Source organism: Diabrotica virgifera, chromosome 6 (assembly GCF_917563875.1).
Source record: "Diabrotica virgifera virgifera chromosome 6, PGI_DIABVI_V3a".
NCBI lineage: Eukaryota > Metazoa > Arthropoda > Insecta > Coleoptera > Chrysomelidae > Diabrotica > Diabrotica virgifera.
In genome coordinates, this window is record NC_065448.1 from 35982731 (window position 1) to 36004727 (window position 21997).

Genomic DNA, 21997 nt, shown 5'->3' on the forward strand with positions numbered 1-21997 from the left:
GATTTCATCAATCGATGTTTAAAGAATATCTACCTACCTTGGCAACATTCAAATTTTCAGTTGTTCACATAATTTTTGAGGGTTAAAAATGGCCGATTTCGCAATTTTTCAATTTTTAATCGCTGATATGTCAAAAACTATCAACTTTAGAGAAAATTCACTAAAGATCTTTTCTGTTTGGAATGATCCAAAAAATCTAAAAAAAAATTGTTCCGTGCAAAAAAAAAATTTAGGAAAAAAATAAAAAAAAACGTTTAAAACATTTTTGACCAACTTTTGGTCCTGGCAACATGCAAATTTGTTAAAATGGGTCCTTTTTGAGTAAGATTGTGCAAAAAAGCCGAATTAGAATATTTTTCCTAGCGGAAGTGGCTTTCTGGACTATATCGTTTTAATTATTCCCAGAGGTACCTCTCTCGAGTATAACAAGTGGATAACGTCCTTTAATGTGACCCTGTCAAATGCTTTCTTAAGGTCCACGAAACATAAATATGCCGGTTTGTTGTATTCCAACGATTTCTCTTGAACTTGCCTCATTATAAATATAGCGTCAGTGCATGACCTTCCCGACCTAAAACCTTGTTGTTCTTCTGCCAATGTTATAATTTCATTTAATTTGTTTGTTATCACTTTTGTTGTTAATTTTAATGTTGTGTTTAATAAGTTAATCCTTCTGTAATTCTCGGGGTCTGATTTGTCTCCTTTTTTTGAAGAGAGGTATTTGGATGCTTGATCTCCATTCTTGTGGTATTCTGTTTTGTTCTATTATTTTTTTTAATGTAATGTAATTTTTCGTGTGAAAGTCCTTTGTGCTCGTTCTTGATGTTTAACTTTTCTGGATACAAAAATAACCAACAGCAAATTGAACAATTTTTTAAACAGACAGACAAGGTTTTTTCCAACCAATAAAAAAACTACATAAGAAACAGAAGTATTTTATATCATACATGGAACCCATCTCTCTTCATAGTGGTATTTTGACCTTTTTGACGTAAGTTAAACTTTGAATTCTAAGATGAATTATTAATTAGAGATCTTTTATTGTAGCATATCTCCGAAGATGGCTTTATAAGCCGAAAGCGCTCAGCTAAGAATTATTTATTTTACACACTTCAAAAGTACACTTCTCCCCTTTTACCTGTTGTCATAAGTGTGTACAAAACTATTTGTCTTTACATTAGTTTTAATAGTTGTTTAGTTAGATTTTGTCCTCCGTACTTTAAGAGTTCGTTCGATATTCTGTCCTCTCCTGGAGATTTTCTATTTTTTAATTTTCTTAATGCTTCCTTTACCTCTCCCTCCTCGATGTTTATTTCTTCGTTTGTCGTAACTTCAGGTGTTGGTGGTTCATTATCGCCGCCTTTAGCAAATAGAGATCGGAAGTAGTCTGCCCATGTTTCCTTCTGAATGTGTTTCGCTTTTATTAATTCGTTCATCTCCTTTCTTTGGCCTCTGATCATTCTCCATACTTCTTTTTGTGTTCCGTAGAAGTCGTGTTCCATCTGTTTTGAGAAACTCTGCCAGTGCTCCCTTTTTATTTGCCTCACTAAAGTATTCGTTTCGTTTCTGTTTCATTTGTAGTGGTTGTATGCCTGTTGTGTTTGTGTTGTTCTGTATTGTAAAAAGGCTTTCTTCTTTTCTTCGCATTTTATCTTAACTTCCTCTCTAAACCACGGGGGTTTTTTAATATGTGAGTATTCGTTACTTTTCTCTCTCCAAGTGATTCTGTTGCAGCGTCGATTATGTTATCTTTGAGTTTTTGCCAGCTTTCATCGATGTTATCGTTTTCTAATATTCCATTCTCAGCAATCTTATTGCTGAGAATGAAATATGAATTGCTATCTCAAAACATTTATGGCAATATTGTCTCTGTTCAAACTATCACGAATAGAGTGCATGAGGGTATTCTTCACGTTCACGCTAGATGTCCCGTTAGAGTTCCAGTATTATCCCGTGGAAATCGCACAAGCAAATTAGAATGGGCTGAAGAACATCAAATTTGGCAAGAACGAAAATGGGCAAACATTCTTTTCACCGATGAATCTAGATTTGTTGTAAAACTCGATTCACGAAGATCGAGGGTGTGGCGAACACCTGGCAACCCATCTCGCTTGCAAGCCGTTCAAGAAGTTGACAGATATCAAGGAGGAACTTTGATGGTTTGAGCTGGAGTTTCAATAGGTTTTCGAACTGATCTCGTACATATTGAAGGATTTTTAATAGCAAATCCATATCAAATAGTCCATATGCTGTTCAATTCTGATAAAATTTTGTGCTGATGCACCACAATGCACGTCCGCATGTTGCAATAATCGTGAGAATTTTTTTAGAGCAGAACAATATTCAAGTATTGCTCTTGCCTGCTCCATCCCCTGATTTGAATCCCTTCGAGCACGTTTTGGATGTGCTAAAAATGCGTGTACAAATATATTTTTGTTTCAACAATTTTTTTCTTTAATTTTGGACTTTGTTGGAGTAGTGGAATTTTCTCCATTTTCTCTCCCCGTCTATCCCCCACTGTCTAGAAGGGACTTAAATTCCAACACACGTTATTTTTATTGAAAGACTACTTAGTCCAGGGCGCATCTGTTTTGAGATGGACGTTGAGAGGTGACTCAAATTTTTTTGCAGAAATTGCTTGAAAATGACTCAAATAATAATGTTTGAGTTATCCTCCCACTCAAAATGGTCCGGAACATTGTTTAAATACTCAAAATGTCAAAATATGAAGGAACAATTCGATTTTTTATTAGTTTTTTGATTATAACTTTAAAACTATTCATTTCTGAGAAAAGTTGTACTGACATAAAAGTTGCGTAAATTTCCTACAATAAAGAATTGGTTAAAAATTTAAACAATAGTCACCCTTGTTGCAAAATAGCAATAATTGCGAAAAAAACCATACAAAAACAAGTATTTACATTTTACGTTTTTCAACCATTTATGCTAGACTTAGAACCTTTATATTTTACCCAGAAAAACTTTATGATATAGTAACACAACACTGTAAATTTCATTAACATCGGTTTAATAGATTTTACAAAATAAATTTTGCAATCCAGCTTTCGCAAAAAAATTCATTTTTTTTTTAATGTTGCAGGACTGAAAATAAAGCAGATAGCAAGTTGAATTTTTTTTTGCTCATAGAAGTGTACTGTACCTTTCATTTCCAATTTGCAAAATTAAAATCGATTAATTACCACCGCGTCAGGAAATTTTTTAAACAAACAAAAATTTTTGGTGCTACGCGCAGGACAGCGGTGTTCGATTCACACAAGTTGATTTCCACCAAAATTTCTTCCAATCTTTATCTAATATATTATTTTCTTACTATATATTTTGTTGTATTTTAATATTTTAATTCCACAAAAATCAAACTAATTTTATTATTGTTTGTGAAATATTGTTTAAACAATTGTATTTGTTGAAAAATAATAAACTTTTATTCTCTAAGTTAAAATATATGAACAAAGAAAGTTTTTGCTAAAAAAAGTGTTGTTTCAAAGGATAGAGTATGTGTTTTTATTTTGCAATAAACAAATTTATTTATTTATATCGAAGTATAATAAAAATTAAAATGTATCAATCATTATCAAAGGTCAATGGAATGCCCAATCAGAGCAAACTATCCGCTGTCCTGCGCGTAGCACCAATAATTAATGTTTATTTAAAAAAATTCCTCACGCCGTGGTAGTTAATCGATTTTAATTTTGCAAATTTCAAATTAAAGGTACAGTACACTTCTATACGCAAAAAAAGTTTAGACTTGCTGTCTGCTTTATTTTCAGTCCTGTAACAATTTGAAAAAATGATTTTTTTTTGCGAAAGCTGGATTGCAAAATTTATTTTGCAAAATCTATTGAACCGATCTTAATGAAATTTACAGTATTGTTTTACTGTATGATAATGTTTTTCTGGGTGAAATTTGAAGATCCCAAGTGTAGCATAAATGGTTGAAAAATGTAAAATGCGAATACTTGTTTTTGTATGTTTTATTCGCAATTATTGCTATTTTGCAACAAGGGTGACTATTTTTTAAATTTTTAACCAATTCTATATTGTAGGAAATTTAATTACGCAACTTTTATGTTAGTCCAACTTTTCTCGGAAATGAATACTTTTAAAGTTATAATCAAAGAACAAAGAAAAAAATCGAATTTTTCCTTAATTTTTTGACATTTTGATTATTTAAACAATGTTCCGGACATTTTTGAGAGGGAGGATAACTCAAAGTATTATTATTTGAGTTATTTTCAAGCAATTTCTTCAAAAAAATTTGAGTCACCTCTCAACGTCCAAATGTACTAATATTTTTACAGATGCGCCCTGATCTAACTCTAGTTAGGATTTTTTCGATAGTTTTAAACAGTTTAACGATACTTAAACAACAAAATATTGAAATCTGTAAACATTCTACAGCTTGACTTGTTTGTATTTTTAGCTTCAAGAAACTGAAGAACCTCAACCGGAACCACAAGAGGAACACGTTGTAAAAACTGAACCCTCCGTGGTTCCGGGCTCAGTCGAAATAGTAGAAGTCGTGGTAACCGACAACGATGAGCTAGACAAAGAAGCTTCCAAATCGGAAGTGATCAGTTCAGAAAAATCGAACAATTCCGAAGATGTTAAGTCGATAAGAACGGAAATCGAAGAAAAAATCAAAACAGAAAACGAAGAAAGCAGTCCCACAGTAAGCAAAGACACGACATCCACAGTAAGCAAAGATACGACATCGATTGCTACCTACGAAGAATCTTCCGAGATTCTTCGTAGGGTGATTCGGGTGTAGAGGGGTGGTAGAGGTATATCCTCACTCTGTGTGAGGATATTGGGACCCATTTGCGACAATGGTATGTGGAGAATAAGGTTCAACCACGAGTTATACCAGGGGTGGGCAAAAGCCGGCCCGCGGGCCGGATCCGGCCCTTTTGCTTACTTTATCCGGCCCGTTGAGAAATCCCGCAAGGAATTTTTTTTAAGAGCATAGGCGCAATGTTTTTGAAAAATTTAAACGTTGAATGAAATATTAAATTATTGCCGAGGGCCGAAAGTCCCTGAAAAGTTCTATGTTTATTTTAATAAGTCACAGGAGTGAAAAAAAAAAGAGAAAATTTAATGTGTTTTTTAATTTCAAATATCTCATTTAAAAAGAAACTGTTTGTTTATTCTAAGGGATTTTCGGCGCTCGGTAATAATATAATTTTTCATTCTGCGTTTAAATTTTTCAAAAATATTTTTTAGTTTTCTCAGGATTCGAAAAAAAGGAATGCATTTAAAAAGCATTGGTCCGAAGTTTTGCGCCTGCGCTCTTCATCTCTTTTATGCGATTTTGTTGAAATCAACAGTATGAGTGTTCATAGTGTTCAATGAAATGAATCTCTATCTTCTGTTTTTCTTAAAAGCATCTATGTTTAACCCGGTCTAGGCGCGAATATTTTTCGGACATGGTATTTGTCGTCTACCAGGACCCTTTTCTTTCGAATTTACCCTTCATAATCAGCTGCTAACCTTACACCTAAAGGTAGAAAGGCATAGGACTAAGTTAAAGTAAGTAATCAGCTGTTGCAACAACTTACAACAACGTACTTATCATTTCTAAGTATGTGCCCTTTCTCGTTGCTGTCTTTCTCCTTTTAACGATTTCTCACCATTTCGTTCGTAATATGATCGGTCCATGGTATTTTCAAAGTTTTCCTAAGAAGCCACATCTCAAAAGCTTCCAGCTTTTTCATTAAGTCAGCATTAACAATCCAATAAACGAGAATAGAGTGGACATACCATTTTTATTATTATCCCGGTTCTTCACAGGGTTCCCTGCCTTCTGGTTCCCAGTTTCCAGATTCGTTCGTCCGTCGTTGCGTTCGCCAGGGTGGTTCCCTTTTCACATTACCTTCTGAATGCCACAGAGCTAGGATTGTTTCGGTCCTCCTCTCTTCTTTCCCTTGGCGTCAATTTTAAAATTTGGTTTGGCAGCCTGTCGTCGTCCATTCTTTCTACATGAACATATAAGATCAGTTGTCTCCTTTGAATTTCGTCGATGATGGTTAACTTGACATAACGTTTTACCATTCGATATCAGATTTGCAGATTGAATCTTTGGTTACTCGGAAATTTCTCTATCTTCATAAAGGCTGCTCTTGAATTTCTGAATTTCATTTTTTATCTGGATCCTTGTTATGGCTTAATATAATGGACCACATTAAAAATTTCGTAATTTTACTGGGAACAAATGGTTCGCATGTACACCCACACCCAATTAAGACAATTTATTATTAGTATTATCTATTATTAACAGTCAAATGTCTTTGTCCAAATTCTTTAAAATGATACTTATAGTATTGTTGTCAAAAAAATTTCTTGGAGAGAGAAAAACATCCACCAAAAACATTAGCGTGTGCGCAGCGCACATACTGGGTATGGTATAGGTCTCCGGCCCGGGAGACATTTTGAAAATTTCATTTTGGCCCGCGCTTAAAAGTATTTGCCCACCCCTGAGTTATACCAATATTACAAAGAACCCTCTATCTCTATAGCAAATTATCAAAAAATACAAACATTGCGCTGGGCAGATCACCTCATAAGAATGAACCATGATAGAACACCTAGTAGAACTCCTAGCAGGACTATGGTGGGACATCTGCCAGTATTAAGACCAAGGAATAAGTGGATAGATGAAGTGAGAACCGATACTAAAGAGATATTAAGGGTGAATAACACGAGGAGAGTGGCCATGAACACAGGTACTTGGAGGCGGATGCTGAAAGAGACTAGTCCCGCCTTGGGCTGTAGCGCCATAGGAGAGAGAGTTCTACCCCAGGCAACCAAATAACGTTTACAAAACGTTGAAAAAAGTCATAATTATCACCAAACGACGTCAGTTTATCACGTTTTTTCGACGCCGAAAATCACGTGAATATGTCCCACCATAATTCACGTCATTTTTGTCACGTTTTAAATACGTGATATGAAAAACGTAGTTTTTACGTCGATTTGTCCCACCATAATTCACGTAATTTTTGTCACGTTTTAAATACGTGATATGAAAAACCTAGTTTTCTTAGAAGCAATCTTAGAAGGCTAAAAATTAATTTAATTAAACTCAATAACACATAATTAATTACTTCATTAACAGAAACTAATCCTCAAAAACAAATAAACATAACCTCAAATAGTTGTCAAGAAGAATTACTGTAACAAACTTTTGATATACATACAATACTCAAAATGGTCTGGACCTATGTGATACAGCAGCAAAATACAACCTATCCATAATGACATTATAATCTAGTGTTACGCTCTACAGGGCTTTTCATCGATTGTCATTTGTTTCAAGCTTCTGTCATGTGTCACATAATATTAATATATCTACGTTATACGTCTTTGGTTTGTATCATTGTTATATACCAATGACGTATGACGTAGGTATATTAATATTATGTGACACATGACAGAAGCTCGAAACAAATGACTGTGAATGAAAAGCCCTATAACAGACGCCCTATGGTTTGTGTCAAACATGTAATGTTTTTTCCATACTAGACGTCCAGTCATTGGACTGACCTAAAGTCAACTTTTTACTTCGAGCCCCAAAGTTGCTTATTGTTAGAATGTTTATAAGTAATATATTGCTAAATAAAAGTTTTAAAAAAATTACTCATAGTTTAAACGATACAAATACATAGGCATATCTTTATTATTGTTATACGTTGATAGTAATAACACAATCAATACACACTTAAAAGACTAATACATAAATACTCATGATGAAGAAGTACATTATAATTAAAAATGAATAACCATTTTCATATCGCTACAACACGAAGCCAAAGCCGCCTTATATTTCAGTTCGTTTAGAGAGCTCAACAAGCACTCTGACCGAACAGTTTCAAAACTCATTAGTTTTTCATCAGAGAATGCATATTATGTTGCTATCTCCAAACCATGTACATAGCTGTAACATCTGTACATGCATTGGGTTCTTCTTCTGTCTTGCTGTGGGCATACTCAGCTGCAAATAATATTGCTGCAATATGGCTGCAGACTTCACTATTACCGGCCATACACATACCAAGCATCTAGTGGTTTAGCATTAGCTTTTTGGGAATGCTTCACCTAAAAAAATATTTTATCTTTGTGGGAATGCTTCAACTACAAAAATTTATTTTTATTAGAGTATTTGCGTTCTTTACAATGATTGAGAATATTTTATTTAAAATCAGACATTCATATAATGTTGTTCTGAAGCTATTTTCTTGTGGCATTTTTACAATTTTAACTATTTAGAATGGGAAATAAGCCACAATATTATTAAAAAATGATTTTTTATTAACGTTTCGACGCCCAAATCGGGTGCCGTTGTCAAAATACAAAATACTATTAATATAAACAAAAATGTTGTTGCTTAGTAAAAAAATTCTTCTAATAATTTATTTAATTTGACTCATTTATATCGGCAATTCAGATACACATGATACATTTTAAAGTAGAATATAAATAGGGGTTGATTTCATGTAATCGAATGAACTATCTTTCAGTAAAGTCGTCCCAGGAACGCAACTCATAAATATTGGCAATATCATTTTAAAGTCTTCTACTTTAAAATGTATCATGTGTATCTGAATTGCCGATATAAATGAGTCAAATTAAATAAATTATTAGAAGAATTTTTTTACTAAGCAACAACATTTTTGTTTATATTAATAGTATTTTGTATTTTGACAACGGCACCCGATTTGGGCGTCGAAACGTTAATAAAAAATCATTTTTTAATAATATTGTGGCTTATTTCCCATTCTAAATAGTTAAAATTCATATAATGTAATTTTATTATTACATGTCATCACATTACATGACAATTACATGTCATCGACCTAATCTGTGAACTGTATAACTCCATTTATCCAAATTTTACAGGAGACACCAAAAACTATTTCTCTAAATATGACTAATGTGAATACTACTACATTTTGAAAGATAGGATGCTAAAATGGAATATTTTATAGATACACATATCACTAACATTTGTATGTTGTTTAATGAGTATTTAATATTACTTACCACCAACTTTCTCTTGAAAATATCACTTTCTAAACAGTGAGGTCAGTAGTGTGGTATGACAAACTGGGGAGTTGCATATTTTTCGTACTAAATGAACCGCGATAGTCGTGACGTCAAAACGTCAAAAAAAGGTTTCCAAACACGTTGTGTCTAGGTACACGCTAAAATGTACGCAAATAAAAAAGTTAAACTTCATCAAGCTAGTGACTATTTAGCGTGGGCAGTGACTGTATATTTTGATACACGCTATTTTGATATCTTTAGTGTTTGTTTGATAGAAAAATATTTGTTATGACGTTTAATTATACCTAACTTTTTTATTTGCGTACACGTTAGCGTATACCTAGACACAACGTCTTTGTCACTCTTTACTCATCTGGTAAAAATATGCATGTGCATCCTTTTTGAAACGAGAAGTAGGAACTTTTTCAAACACATGGCAGTAATAACTCATTTTCAGAGAATTGTGGAGTTACACAGTTTACAAATTAGGATGACAATATGTCTGGTCCCATAGAGAGACATAAACGTAAATAAGTCTAATATTTAAAACCAATTTATCCAAAAGACACTAATACTGTTATCCATATATTTCTTAATGGTGAATAAATAAAATAAAGGCATACCTTTCCAACAATAATATAAAAATCATTAACAATATTTGCTCCAACTTTCAAAACAATCCTAGTTGTAAAGGCTCTTATGTGCCTGAAGGCTTTTGTATGCTTTCATCTGCTACTTAGAGTAGTAATAACTGTGAGACTCCACCAGATATGTATAAATATCTATAATAGTAATTGGTGGAATGCACTTTACTGTAAAATCCAATTCTGATGACTGAATTGTATATTTATGGATCTAAATCCCCAATTATTTTCAGCTTCAATGAATATCTAAAACAATAAAAGAAATAATGTTATTGCTTGCAAAATTCATCATTCTTGATAAATATCAGGGAAAAATGAACAGTAAATAAAAATTGTTTGGCCTACCTTTGTCTAACATCTGAAGTTTCCAATAATAATTTCCTTAAATAACCACTTTGTATTGTGGTATGGTAAGTTTATAAAGTTCACAAATGACAAACAAAAGTTTTAAAAAATACACAAAAAACAGCAAACAAAATGAAACATAACCTTTGTTTTGTAACTTTTAAGCTCCAACCAATTTCGTGACGTCAGACTTAGGCTGTCTGAAATGAAAACGTTTTTTAAACGTATTTCAACGTCATTAATCTTACGTATTTAAAATCACCTACAAAAGACGTCTATATGACGTAATGTTCAACCACGTGTGTATATTCAACCAAAAACTGACGTCTCCTCGACGTTATATGACGTCTCTTGGTTGCCTGGGACTCGGTATTTTCCTTCTTTCCCTTTTCCTTTGCTTGGTTGTCTGGAAATTTCTTGCTTAAGTTTGACTATTGTCAATATATTATGATCACTGTCGATATCTGCTCACCCTGTAGATTCGTTAAAGATTATTTATATATTATTCTATAATATTTGTAGAAGTAACTTTGATCTCAACACGTTATATTTATTGCAAGACTACTCTAATTAGGTTTTTTTTTCGATGGCTTTAAATGATACTTAAATAACAAAATATTGAAATCTGTAAACATTCTACAGCTTGACTTGTTTGTATTTTTAGCTTCAAGAAACTGAAGAACCTCAACCGGAACCACAAGAGGAACACGTTGTAAAAACTGAACCCTCCGTGGTTCCGGGCTCCGTCGAAATAGTAGAAGTCGTGGTAACCGACGACGATGAGCTAGACAAAGAAGCTTCCAAATCGGAAGTGATCAGTTCAGAAAAATCGAACGATTCCGAAGACGTTAAGTCGATAAGAACGGAAATCGAAGAAAAAATCAAAACAGAAAACGAAGAAAGCAGTCCCACAGAAAGCAAAGATACGACGTCGATTGCTACCTACGAAGAATCTTCCGAGACCTCAGATTCGGTGGCCGAAGTTAAAAAAGAAGAATCTGGAAAAGATGTCGAAATTAAGACTGAGTTCGGGGATGAATTGTTCGATGAGATGAATATAGAAGTTAAATTTGATAAAAATGCAAAGAAGAGGGATTATTCCAGGACAAAGAAAAAGGATGAGAAAGGTAAATTTATTTTAGTTTATACAGGGTGTTTCATTGGGAAAGTAACATACGGTAACTGTAGAAAGAGGACATTTAGACGGTCTCAAAAATACCATACTTAATGGGTCTTACTCCATTAATAACAAAGATACTGGGTGTTTTATCTTTTTGCCATTTTCTTATTTGGTTCATAACTTTTTAACCACACCGTATCTTTATTTTATATTTGGCACGCAAATATCCGTTAAGGTGTACAATAAATTAATTTATTTACAATTGTAAAAAATCCAGGCCCGGATTAAAAAATTTTGGAAAAATGTTCCGACCCAAAAACAACACCCTGTACATTAAATTTTTTTAAAATGGATTTTTCAGTTGAAAAGAGGATGAAAAACTAAATTTGGTGGTATACTTTCAATTTTTGGCAAAATGATTTTTCTGGTCAAATTTTGAATTTGAATTCTGAAATTATGTGAATTTAGAGAGCTCTAAGTAGAAAAAAAGAATGTGTGTACTTTGTACGCACGTAAGAAGTTATACTTCTGTCATATGATTTCAACGAAATCAATATACTTTAAACAGTTTCTCTACTACTTTCCAAAAATTTTTATTAAAACAATACCAAAAATTAAAAAAATAAAAGAATAAAACACACACAAACACATTGAAAAATGCCACAAATGATTTCTGAACAACAATTGTTGCCAAAAATTTTAATTAAATCCGTATTTTCTGAAAAAAATTATATAATAATATACTTACAATCATAAAATCTATAATAAAAAATAAAAAAATGATATAACTTGCATTGGGTTTGATCCTACTTCTCGTGTATCCCGCCGTACGAGAGTCGAAGCGATTTCAAACTGCACCACCTTCGCGTATACGTCATGTGGGAATATACACAAACTGAACAACTTTTTGACATTTTGTTTATATGAATTTTTATTAGTTTGATTTTTGTCGAATTAAAATACAACAATATATAGAGTAAGAAAACGATACATTAGATGAAAATTTGTAGAAAGTTTGTTCGTAATCAGATTATGTAAATTAAAGCATTGCCTACTAGGGGTATAGCATAGCAAGTACTAGGTAAGTATATTATTTTTTTTACATGTTCCAAATAGGTATGAAGATAATTTTTTATTGGAATACAACTGAAACATTTAGAATTACGTACCTGTGGCTTTTCAAAATTATTTAAAAAGTCACTATAATTATAAATTTGATTTTATTTCTGTCCTCACAACAATAAAAACTAATATATTATACAACATTTTTGTTTACCGATAACCTCCATATTGAACATTTATTGACAGATCATTTCAACACCCAATCAGAGCCCGTATAAAGACTAATACCAAACTGTCGGTGTGCGCATGCGCGCAGATCAATATAAATTCACCCTCAATCTCAATCGCGCCTAAAGAAGTATAACTTAAAAAAATTGAAATACAGCTTACAACTTGTCAACCCCACTGTATATTTATTTTATATTTAACACGCGAATATTCTTTTAGGTGTCCAATGAATTATTTTATTTACAATTATAAAAAATCCAGGTCCGGATTAAAAAATATTGTAAAAATGTCCCGACCCAAAAAAACACCCTGTATATTAATTTTTTTTTTAAATGGATTTTGCATTTGAAAAGAGGATGAAAAACTAAATTTAGTGGTATACTTTCAATTTTCGGCAAAATGCTTTTTCTGATAAGATTTTGAATTTGAATTCTGAAATTATGTCAACTGCGAGAGCTCTAAGTAGAAAGAATTAAAATGCGACTTAATTTTAATTAATACCATTATTTAATTTAAATTGGTAAAATGTTAAAACATTTCAGTGTTTTTTATTATGTGTGACAAATAGGTTATGGCGAATATTCATCTTTAAATAATGAATAAATAGTAAAAGTCAATAAAGAATACATCACTTTAATCAACAAAGTATCTAAAAATTATAACAAAACATAGAAAATTTGCAGCATATTAACTATTCAAAACTAAAGCAGTTATTCAAAATTACCACCATTAAAAATTATTGTTATGTGTCAAAATGTTAATATTTTACCAATTTAGATTAAATAATGGTATTAATTAAAATTAAATCATATTTTATTTTTTTTACTTTGGGCTTCGCAATTCACATAATTTCAGAATTCAAATTCAAAATTTTACCGGAAAAATTATTTTGCCGAAAATTCAAAGTATACCACTAAATTTAGTTTTTCATCGTCTGTTCAAATGCAAAATCCATTAAAAAAAAATTATTATACAGGGTGTTTTTTTGTGTCGTAACATTTATTTATACAATATTTTTTAATCCGGACCTGGATTTTTTATAACTGTAAATAAATTAATTGATTGGACACCTAAAAGAATATTCGCGTGTTAAATATAAAATAAAATATACAGTGCAGTTGACAAGTTGTAAGCTGTATTTCAATTTTTTTCTACTTAGAGCTCTCGAAATTCACATAATTTCAGAATTCAAATTCAAAATTGACCAGAAAAATCATTTTGCCAAAAATTCAAAGTATACCACTAAATTTAGTTTTTCATCCTCTTTTCAACTGAAAAATCTATTGTAAAAAAATTTAATGTACAGGGTGTTGTTTTTGGGTCGGAATATTTTTCCAAAATTTTTTAATCCGGACCTGGTTTTTTTACAATTGTAAATAAATTAATTTATTGGACACCTTAAATGATATTTGCGTGCCAAATATAAAATAAATATACATTGTGATTAAAAAGTTATGAACCAATTAAGAAAATGGCAAAATAGATAAACACTCAGTATATTTGTTATTAATGGACTAAGATCCATTAAGTATGGTATTTTTGAGACCGCCTAAGTGTCCTCTTTCTACAGTTAACGTATGTTACTTTCCCAATGAAACACCCTGTATATGTGTACTTCTTCTTCTTAAGGTTCCGAGACCGCTTGTCGATCGTTGGCTCTCATGTTGCCCAGCATATTAACAATCATTGTCTTATTTACAGCCGCACGAAATAGTTCAGTGCTAGTTTTCCGAAACCATTGGCGTAGGTTTTTAAGCCAAGAAGTTGTACGGCGGCCCACACTTCATTTTCCCATTATTTTACCTTGCATGATAAGGTGAAGTATGTCATATTTTTCTGGGTGACGCATTGTATGATCAAAGTATTCCAATTTCCACCTTTTAACCGTGTTCACTACTTCACGACTTTTATTCAAACGTTGCAAAACCCTTTCGTTTGTGACTCTTTCTACCCAACTGATCTTCAGAATACGGCGGTAGATCCACATCTCAAATGCTTCTAGGTTCTTCAAAAGCGATTCTGTCAGGGTCCATGCTTCAACCCTTGAGATCATGACTGCAAAGGATTTTCTTAAATTTCATAAAACTTGTTCTTGCTTTGGCAATTCTACTTTTTATTTCTGTACTAGGGTTCGAGCTTTTATTAATGAGTATCCAGATATACAACGCGTTCAATTGCGTCATTACCAATTGTTACGTTATAGTTATTTACGTTGCCTGTTTTCATTTATGTAATTATTAAATTTATGTAAAAGTTAAGTATTATAAATTTATGTAATTGAACACAAAATAATCTTCTTCATTTGCCGTGCTCGATTATTGAGCGTTGGCTATTAAATTGGCTATTGGGACCGTGCAAGTTCGGCAAAGCGACCCCTATTTCTACGCTCTGTACTTTTATTCGCACTTTTAATTATATTGGCCAATTATATTAGTCCTGGTTACTGGATAATTGTCAAGACCATAGTCCAAAAAAATAATAAGAAGAAAAAATAAGATGCAGGTTATGTTATGCAAACGTAAACAATTGTATGTAGTAAATAAAATTAGTTATTAAAATGCAGTACTGCAAGCAAAATACAATTAATTAAATTTACCTTTATATAATAATTGCATATCATATCGATATTGTGTAGCAATATATAATATTTCTGCTTCAATGACAGAAGGTATGAAATATACGTCAGTTTGACAATTTCAATTGACAATATGAATTATTTAAGATAGTTGCAATATTTCTCCGCGACTCGCGCACGGTCGTTTCTCGTTTCCCTTCCAAGTACTTGCACACCGCGAATAGTAATTTAGTTATTGGCAGCTTGGTAAAGGGACGCAAATGTCTTCTTCGACCTGGCCTTTCTTCTTCGACCTGGCCATTCTTCTTCGACTTGGCCTTTCTTCTTCCGTCTACCTTGCTTTGTATTATTAAGTGGAGTATATTATATAGAGTGAGTTTTATGTATGGAAAGCCTCAATTATCTCGGAAACGGCTTGCACGATTTTTTATAGATTTTGGTGACAAAAGGTTTTCTTATGAGGCCGATATAATAGTGATAATTACATTGTTGTCAGAACTTCCGTTTTTCTGTAAATCTAATGAATTTTCTTATTTCAAATGGAACACCCTGTATATTTTTGCGTTTTGAAGTCCTTAAGAAATGCTGATTATTTTTCGTGTTATATTCCCTTTATCTAAATGCCATAATTTCGAAGTTATTTAGCTACATTTATTAAAAATATATTTAAACAAATTTAAAAAATCAATTTTTTCAACCCGTGTACATTATTTTAGGTTCTTTTGATCATTGGAAATAAAAAAGGTCTTTTGTAATTTTTCTCTAAAGTTAACAGTTTTCGAGCTATAAACAATTTAAACCTGAAAAAGACGAAAAATGTTTCATACCTCCTTCTTAAATTCAATAATTGTATTTTACATGTTACATACCTCCTTCATCCACTAGAATATCTCTTATTAAGCTTTTTAGAGGTACGGTATAAGTGTCATATGATAGTGAAGTTACACACCACCTTCATTCACTAAGAAACTCAAAATTTAAAAAAATGTTACATAACCCCTTATTCCACTTAGGTCTTTATTTATTTGTTGTTGGTAAAACCGGACCTCAGACATCCTTGATCCAGATTTACTTTTTGCAGTCTTTCCATTATACAGACTTTGGACTGCTATGGTAAGACCATGTTTAATGTTGGTTTGCTGTATGGGTTGACCATAGTTTGCAGAAGGGCGCACTATCATATGCTTTTTGTAAGTCTACGTACACCAGGTGAACTTCTTGACTGCTGTTTTTTTCTCAATAACTTGCGTAATAGAGTACAGGTGGTCTACTGTGGACCGCCCAGCTCTAAAGCCAGCTTGCTCATCTGCTTCGTAATCTCAGTCATTTTTTATTTTGTTCTTAATAAGTTTCCCATACATCCTACTTATTGTACCATTTACCGCAATTCCTCTGTAATTTTCACACTAATTCTTGCTGCCCTTTTTGTGGATAGTTGACATGATAGATAAGTTCCATTCTTTTGGTAATTCGGCACCATTTAAGCAGTCTTGAAAGAGTTTTCTTAACTGTTCCTAGAGTTTGTCTGTACCGGCTTTCACTAATTCTGCAGGGATGTCACCAGGACTAGGGGATTTTCCATTTTTCAGGGATTTGGTTATTTCTTCCATTTCCGATTGACTTATTTGTAATGGTGATAAATTTATATGCATGTATACCTGTCGTGTTGTCTTCCATGTTAGTAAATTCTGGTCCTTGTTCTGTTAGGAATTTTTTGAAATATTCTTCCTATTTTTCCGGTGTTATTTGTGATATAACGTCTTTTTTCTTATTATTTCTCATATTTTTAATTAACCTCCAACTCTCTCTGCTTCTTCTACCTCCTATGTGTGTTGATTTTTTGGCAGTTCTTTTCCCATGATTCGTTCTTTTTTTAAGTTATCTTCTTTCTTACTTTGGCTTGTGCTTCTTTGTAAATTGTTTTATCGTTTTCTGTTTTTGTTGTTAGGAACGTTTGGTATTTCCGACGTTTATCTGTAATTTTCTTCTGTACTTCTTTACTACTCCCTTAGTCTTTTCACTATTATTGATGTATGTATATAGTTTATAGCTAACTTGGGCTAGGCATATTGCTTTGTAGTTTTCACATTGGGTTTTCATGCTACACTTGAGTCCACGATTCTTTACCAGTGCGTCATCATTTAAAGCATACGAAATAAGTCGAAAGTCTATTCCACGAAACTGTAAGTGACAGAAAGTAGATACTGCTCCGATCACGGATTATATTAAAAATTTTGACGTTATCAAATAAATAGAATGTAAAATGTTAGTTTTGCTTTAAAATTTTGGTACAGAATTACAGCTACATTTGAAGTAGCTTAATAAATTCTTTTAATACCATTAGTGTAATTAAATATTTCTTATAATATAAATATTTGACAATAAAATATTTTCTTTTTGTTATCTATTTCACTTTTACGGAAACATAAACAAATCCATTCCTTAACTGTGAATGACATTAACTGTGTATGTAAATTAATGGAAAAAATAGAATACAGTTACCATAAAATTTCAAACTCCAATATAAAATTAGTTGTGAAGACAACAGTTTGTGTAATATTATAAACTTCTAAATGCAAAAGCAAGACAAAAAACAACAAACAATCCAACAAATTGACAGTGACAAGTAAACAAACCAGAAACGTCAAAAACGTCCAAGAGTCTTTTTTGTACCTATCTCCTTTCGATATACATACTATATAGAGCGTTCATAAAAATAACATGTGTCTTTACTTAATAACAGGCGGTAGCCGGTTTGTCTTTAGTTTCATGCGTAGAAGACAACGATGCTAGATAAAAAGTATGTATTTTATCTCGCCAGGTGTTAATGACGCACGAGTCAAGAACCCTGGATGTAGGTTATGTTTGTCGATAAAAAAGATGTTAGGTCTGTAACACTTACTAATGCGGTATCTTTTTAGGTTTTAATATGCTCCTTGGTTTGGACAAATCAAATATCGACGACCAAGATCTAATGGAGGAGACAATGTCCGATAGTGCAATGGACGTCGAAAAGAAAGGCGCAAAATCAAAAGTAAAGGCAGAGACCGACCGATCAAACAGCCCATGGACGGAGGAAGAAGATGGAGGCAGAAGTAGCAAAAGAAGATATTCAACGCCAGTGACACCTACCGATTCGGTGACGCCTACCGATTCTCCAGTATCCGTTTCGGCTTATTATGACGATGATAAAGAATACAGGAATTGGAAAAAGTCTGTGATTTTAGTCTACAACCGATTGGCGACAAATAAATATGCTTCTTTGTTTTTGAAACCCATTAATGATGATCAGGCGCCAGGTATGTATTTATCTTGTTCATTCGGTGTACCATTTTTTTCTGTTTACATCATTTACATAATCTTTTCTTCTTCTTTGTGTGCCGTGCTTGTTTTTAAGCGTTGGCTATCGTCGTATTAGTAAGCTGATGAAATGTTTCTTAGTCTAGGCGCCAAATAAAGGTCGCCGTGTCCTTTTCAATTCTGATGGAAAAACTCAACGGTTTCTTATAGATTTTTGGCTGCTGATTACGAATTTCGGGGGTGGATTTCGATTCGAGTGGTCAAAAAATTGTTATAAACAATTTAATTGTTTATAAATTGTTTATAAGGCTCTGGCACATAAACTAAAAGAGATAAAAAGAATGTTTCAAATAAAATTTGCTCGTTAATAAAGAACAAAGAAAAAAACGTTTACTAAACTTAAGTCCAACAATTAAAACTCAAGATATTGTAAAATTAGTCCACAATGCAAATTGCAAAATAAGTATTTTTCGAAGCTTTATCGATCGTAACGCGGCTTTTACGTATGCAAATGAGCCTTAGAGGGTCTCATTTTAAAGCGTCTTTAATAGGCTTCCAAACAAAGTTTGTTAAATTACTTTGTCTTTATTTGTTTTAAAGATATACTCGTTTGAAGTTGTAATTTTCTTAAAAAAGTTATACATTAATTTGTTTATAAGGCTTTCAAGCAAATTTGAGCTATAAATATTTATACTTTAATTAACAATAATGATGAAGAACTGAAAAGGAATATTTTGAGCTTACGAAAATGTTCGTAAGTTTATTTTTGGCCAAGATATCGATATTTTAATAGCGCCTCAGACCGGCTCACCGCGTAAAGGTTGACGCGCTAACTTCTCGATGCAAATTATAATTTCTATGTATATATATACGTTATCTTCATTTTTCATTTTGAAGGTCCTAATAAAATTTTATCATATAATTCTTAGAATTAAATCATCATACTGTACCTCATATCACCTTTCATTCTATTTACTTTGTCTTCTATTTTTTGTACTAAATGAGAAAAAAAGCATTAAAAACTAATATTTCAGAAATATAACTAAAGAGTAAGTTCATATTATTTATTAAAACTATTTTTACAAACAACAGTAAAATCCTTTTAAAAAAGGTATATTTAAAATCCCTAAAAAGGGCTACATCACAATCACATAACTAGTTTTCGACTGATTTACCAGTCATCATCAGTGCTTACCTAAAATGAATATAACCTGGTAAAATAATTTCATAATAGGTAAGCATTGATGACTGGTAAACCAGTCGAAAACTAGTTATGTGATTGTGATGTAGCCCCCCTTTTTAGGGATTTTAAATATTTATAAATGATTTTACTGTTTTTTGTACTACATGGTATACAGCCAACTACAGGAAAACTTTTTCCTTGTGAATTTTTACAAATATTCTTTTATGCATCTGCATCGAGATATACAGGGAATCTCAGCATTTTTACATTTGCATAAGTTCTTAGAGCAATTTTTACAGTTACATAGTGGTACTAAGTGTGTTCTTGTAGGCAGTAAAACTAAAACTTTCTGGGGCTTCAGAGTCTAATTATCTATATGATATCCATATAAAGTGGATCTAGTTCTTTTGCAGCATCATTAAGACACGTCAATTGTGTGTATGCCGCCACAATATAAATGCTCGTTTTATATGCAATGATGATGCTGTAAAAAAAAACTCGATCCATTTTTATATGAATATTACATATTGCCTCATTTGCATGCGTAGAAGCCGAGTAACGATCGATAAAGCGTCGAAAAATACTTACATACTTGACGGCCGACCTTGCGCCTCGTAGCGCGCCATTAAAATATCGATATCTTGGCCAAACATAAACATACGAACATTTTTGTAAGCTTTAAACGAAGTTGTAAGCTTTAAAAAGTTCTATCCGAAATTTTTTTTTTTTTAATTTTTGGCGGGAAATTAAATTTTAGAACGATTTTAAAATTTTAAATGAGTATAAAAAATAACGGTCTTCGTTTTTACGAAAAAAATATATAACGTGTATTTTTGCATAATATTTCACCCTGAATTTTTTCAAATTTTTAAAATTGGTGAAACGCACCTTTAAAAATAAAAAACCGCATTTTTTCGGATTTTTTTTTCGTTTTTTGATACATTTTTATACATATTTTTCAAAAAAGGTAACATCGTCACTGGAGTAGGTTAAAAACTGAAAAATAATTGGGGTTTGCTTAATAAAAAATTTTTGTAACGCCATCCATTTTCAAGATACAGGGCGTTGAAGAAAACAAAATTTTACACATTTTTTACGATTTTGCCGAAACTACCGGCAACATTGTAATAAAACTTAGCGGGTTTTAAGAGGTAGTTATTGTGCATATTTTGACATACAATTAAGGATTTGATATTCATCATTGGCGCGCTTAGGGGTAATGGTCTGAACTCTTCAAAGAAAAAAAGATAGTACGCCACTGACATATTTCAAATTAACAATCATTTTTGAATTCCTCATTCAATTTGCGATAAAAAACTATCTTCTCATTTTTTCATACGAGGCGCTGTTTTGCTGCAAAAAATAAAATATCTTAACGCTTCCAAAGTATTCGAATTAATTTTTATAATGGATGTACGAGTTGATGTAGATGTAGAAACTACTAATAGTAGTACAGTCGAACTCGCTTATTAGAATACCTCTTATAGGAATATCCCGCTTTAAGAAATAGAAATTTGAGGCCCCGAAGAGTACTGAGCCCCAAATGACCGGTTATTAGAATATCCCGGTTATAGGAATACTTTTTCTTAGCTATTCCAAAAAGCGGGTTCGACTGTATTTTATTTCATAGAAGTTCGAATACTTTGTAAGGGTTAAGATGTTTTATTTTTTGAATAAAAATGGCGCTTCGTATGAAAAAATAGGAAGATCGATTTTTTTCACAAATTGAACGAGGAATTCAAAAACGATTGTTAATTTGAAATGTGTCAGTGGCGTACTTCCTTTTTTCTTTAAAAAGTTCAGACCATTACCCCTCTGCGCGCCAATGATAAATATAAGATTCTTAATTGTGTGTCAAAAAATGCACAACAACTACCTCTTAAAACTCGCCAAATTGTATTAAAAATGTGTAAAATTTTGTTTTCTTCAACGCCCTGTATCTTGAAAATGGATGGCATTACAAAAATTTTTTATTAAGCAAACACCAATTATTTTTCAGTTTTTTACCTATTCTAGTGACGGTGTTACCTTTTTTGAAAAATATGTATAAAATTGTATCAAAAAACGAAAAAAAAACCGAAAAAATGCGATTATTTATTTTTAAAGGAGCGTTTCACCAATTTTAAAAATTTGAAAAAATTCAGGGTGAAATATTATGCAAAAATACACGTTATATATTTTTTTCGTGAAAACTAATGTCTTAGTTATTTTTTTATACTCATTTAAATTTTTAAAATCGTTCTAAAATTTAAATTTCCCGCCAAAAATAAAAAAAAAATTCGGACAGAACTTTTTAAAGCTTACAACTTTTTTATTTAAAGTTTTTCGCTAGTTCTCGATACGGCTGAGATAAAAAATTAAAACATAAAAAGCCTAATTAGGCTCTAGGTGGGTCACATGACCACCTAGGGGGCTAAAAATTTCAAAAAGTTAGTTTCACTATATATGCTAAAGGATGACCTGTATGGAATTCGAATCGA

The 21997-nt window shown here is 32.1% G+C and overlaps 1 protein-coding gene across 3 annotated transcripts in view; it reads left to right on the top strand.

Annotated features, from left to right (window-relative positions):
- LOC114332307 (bromodomain-containing protein 8) overlaps nt 1-21997 on the top strand; it is a 64338-nt gene that overhangs the window by 29889 nt on the left and 12452 nt on the right. The window contains exons 5-7 of one of the 3 annotated variants that reach the window (XM_028282088.1): nt 4442-4714; nt 10714-11176; nt 17956-18333. In XM_028282088.1, coding sequence (XP_028137889.1) covers nt 4442-4714; nt 10714-11176; nt 17956-18333 — 1114 coding nt within the window. The remainder of the gene's footprint in view (nt 1-4441; nt 4715-10713; nt 11177-17955; nt 18334-21997) is intronic. The other 2 variants (XM_028282089.1, XM_050652618.1) reach the window with 2 other exon arrangements.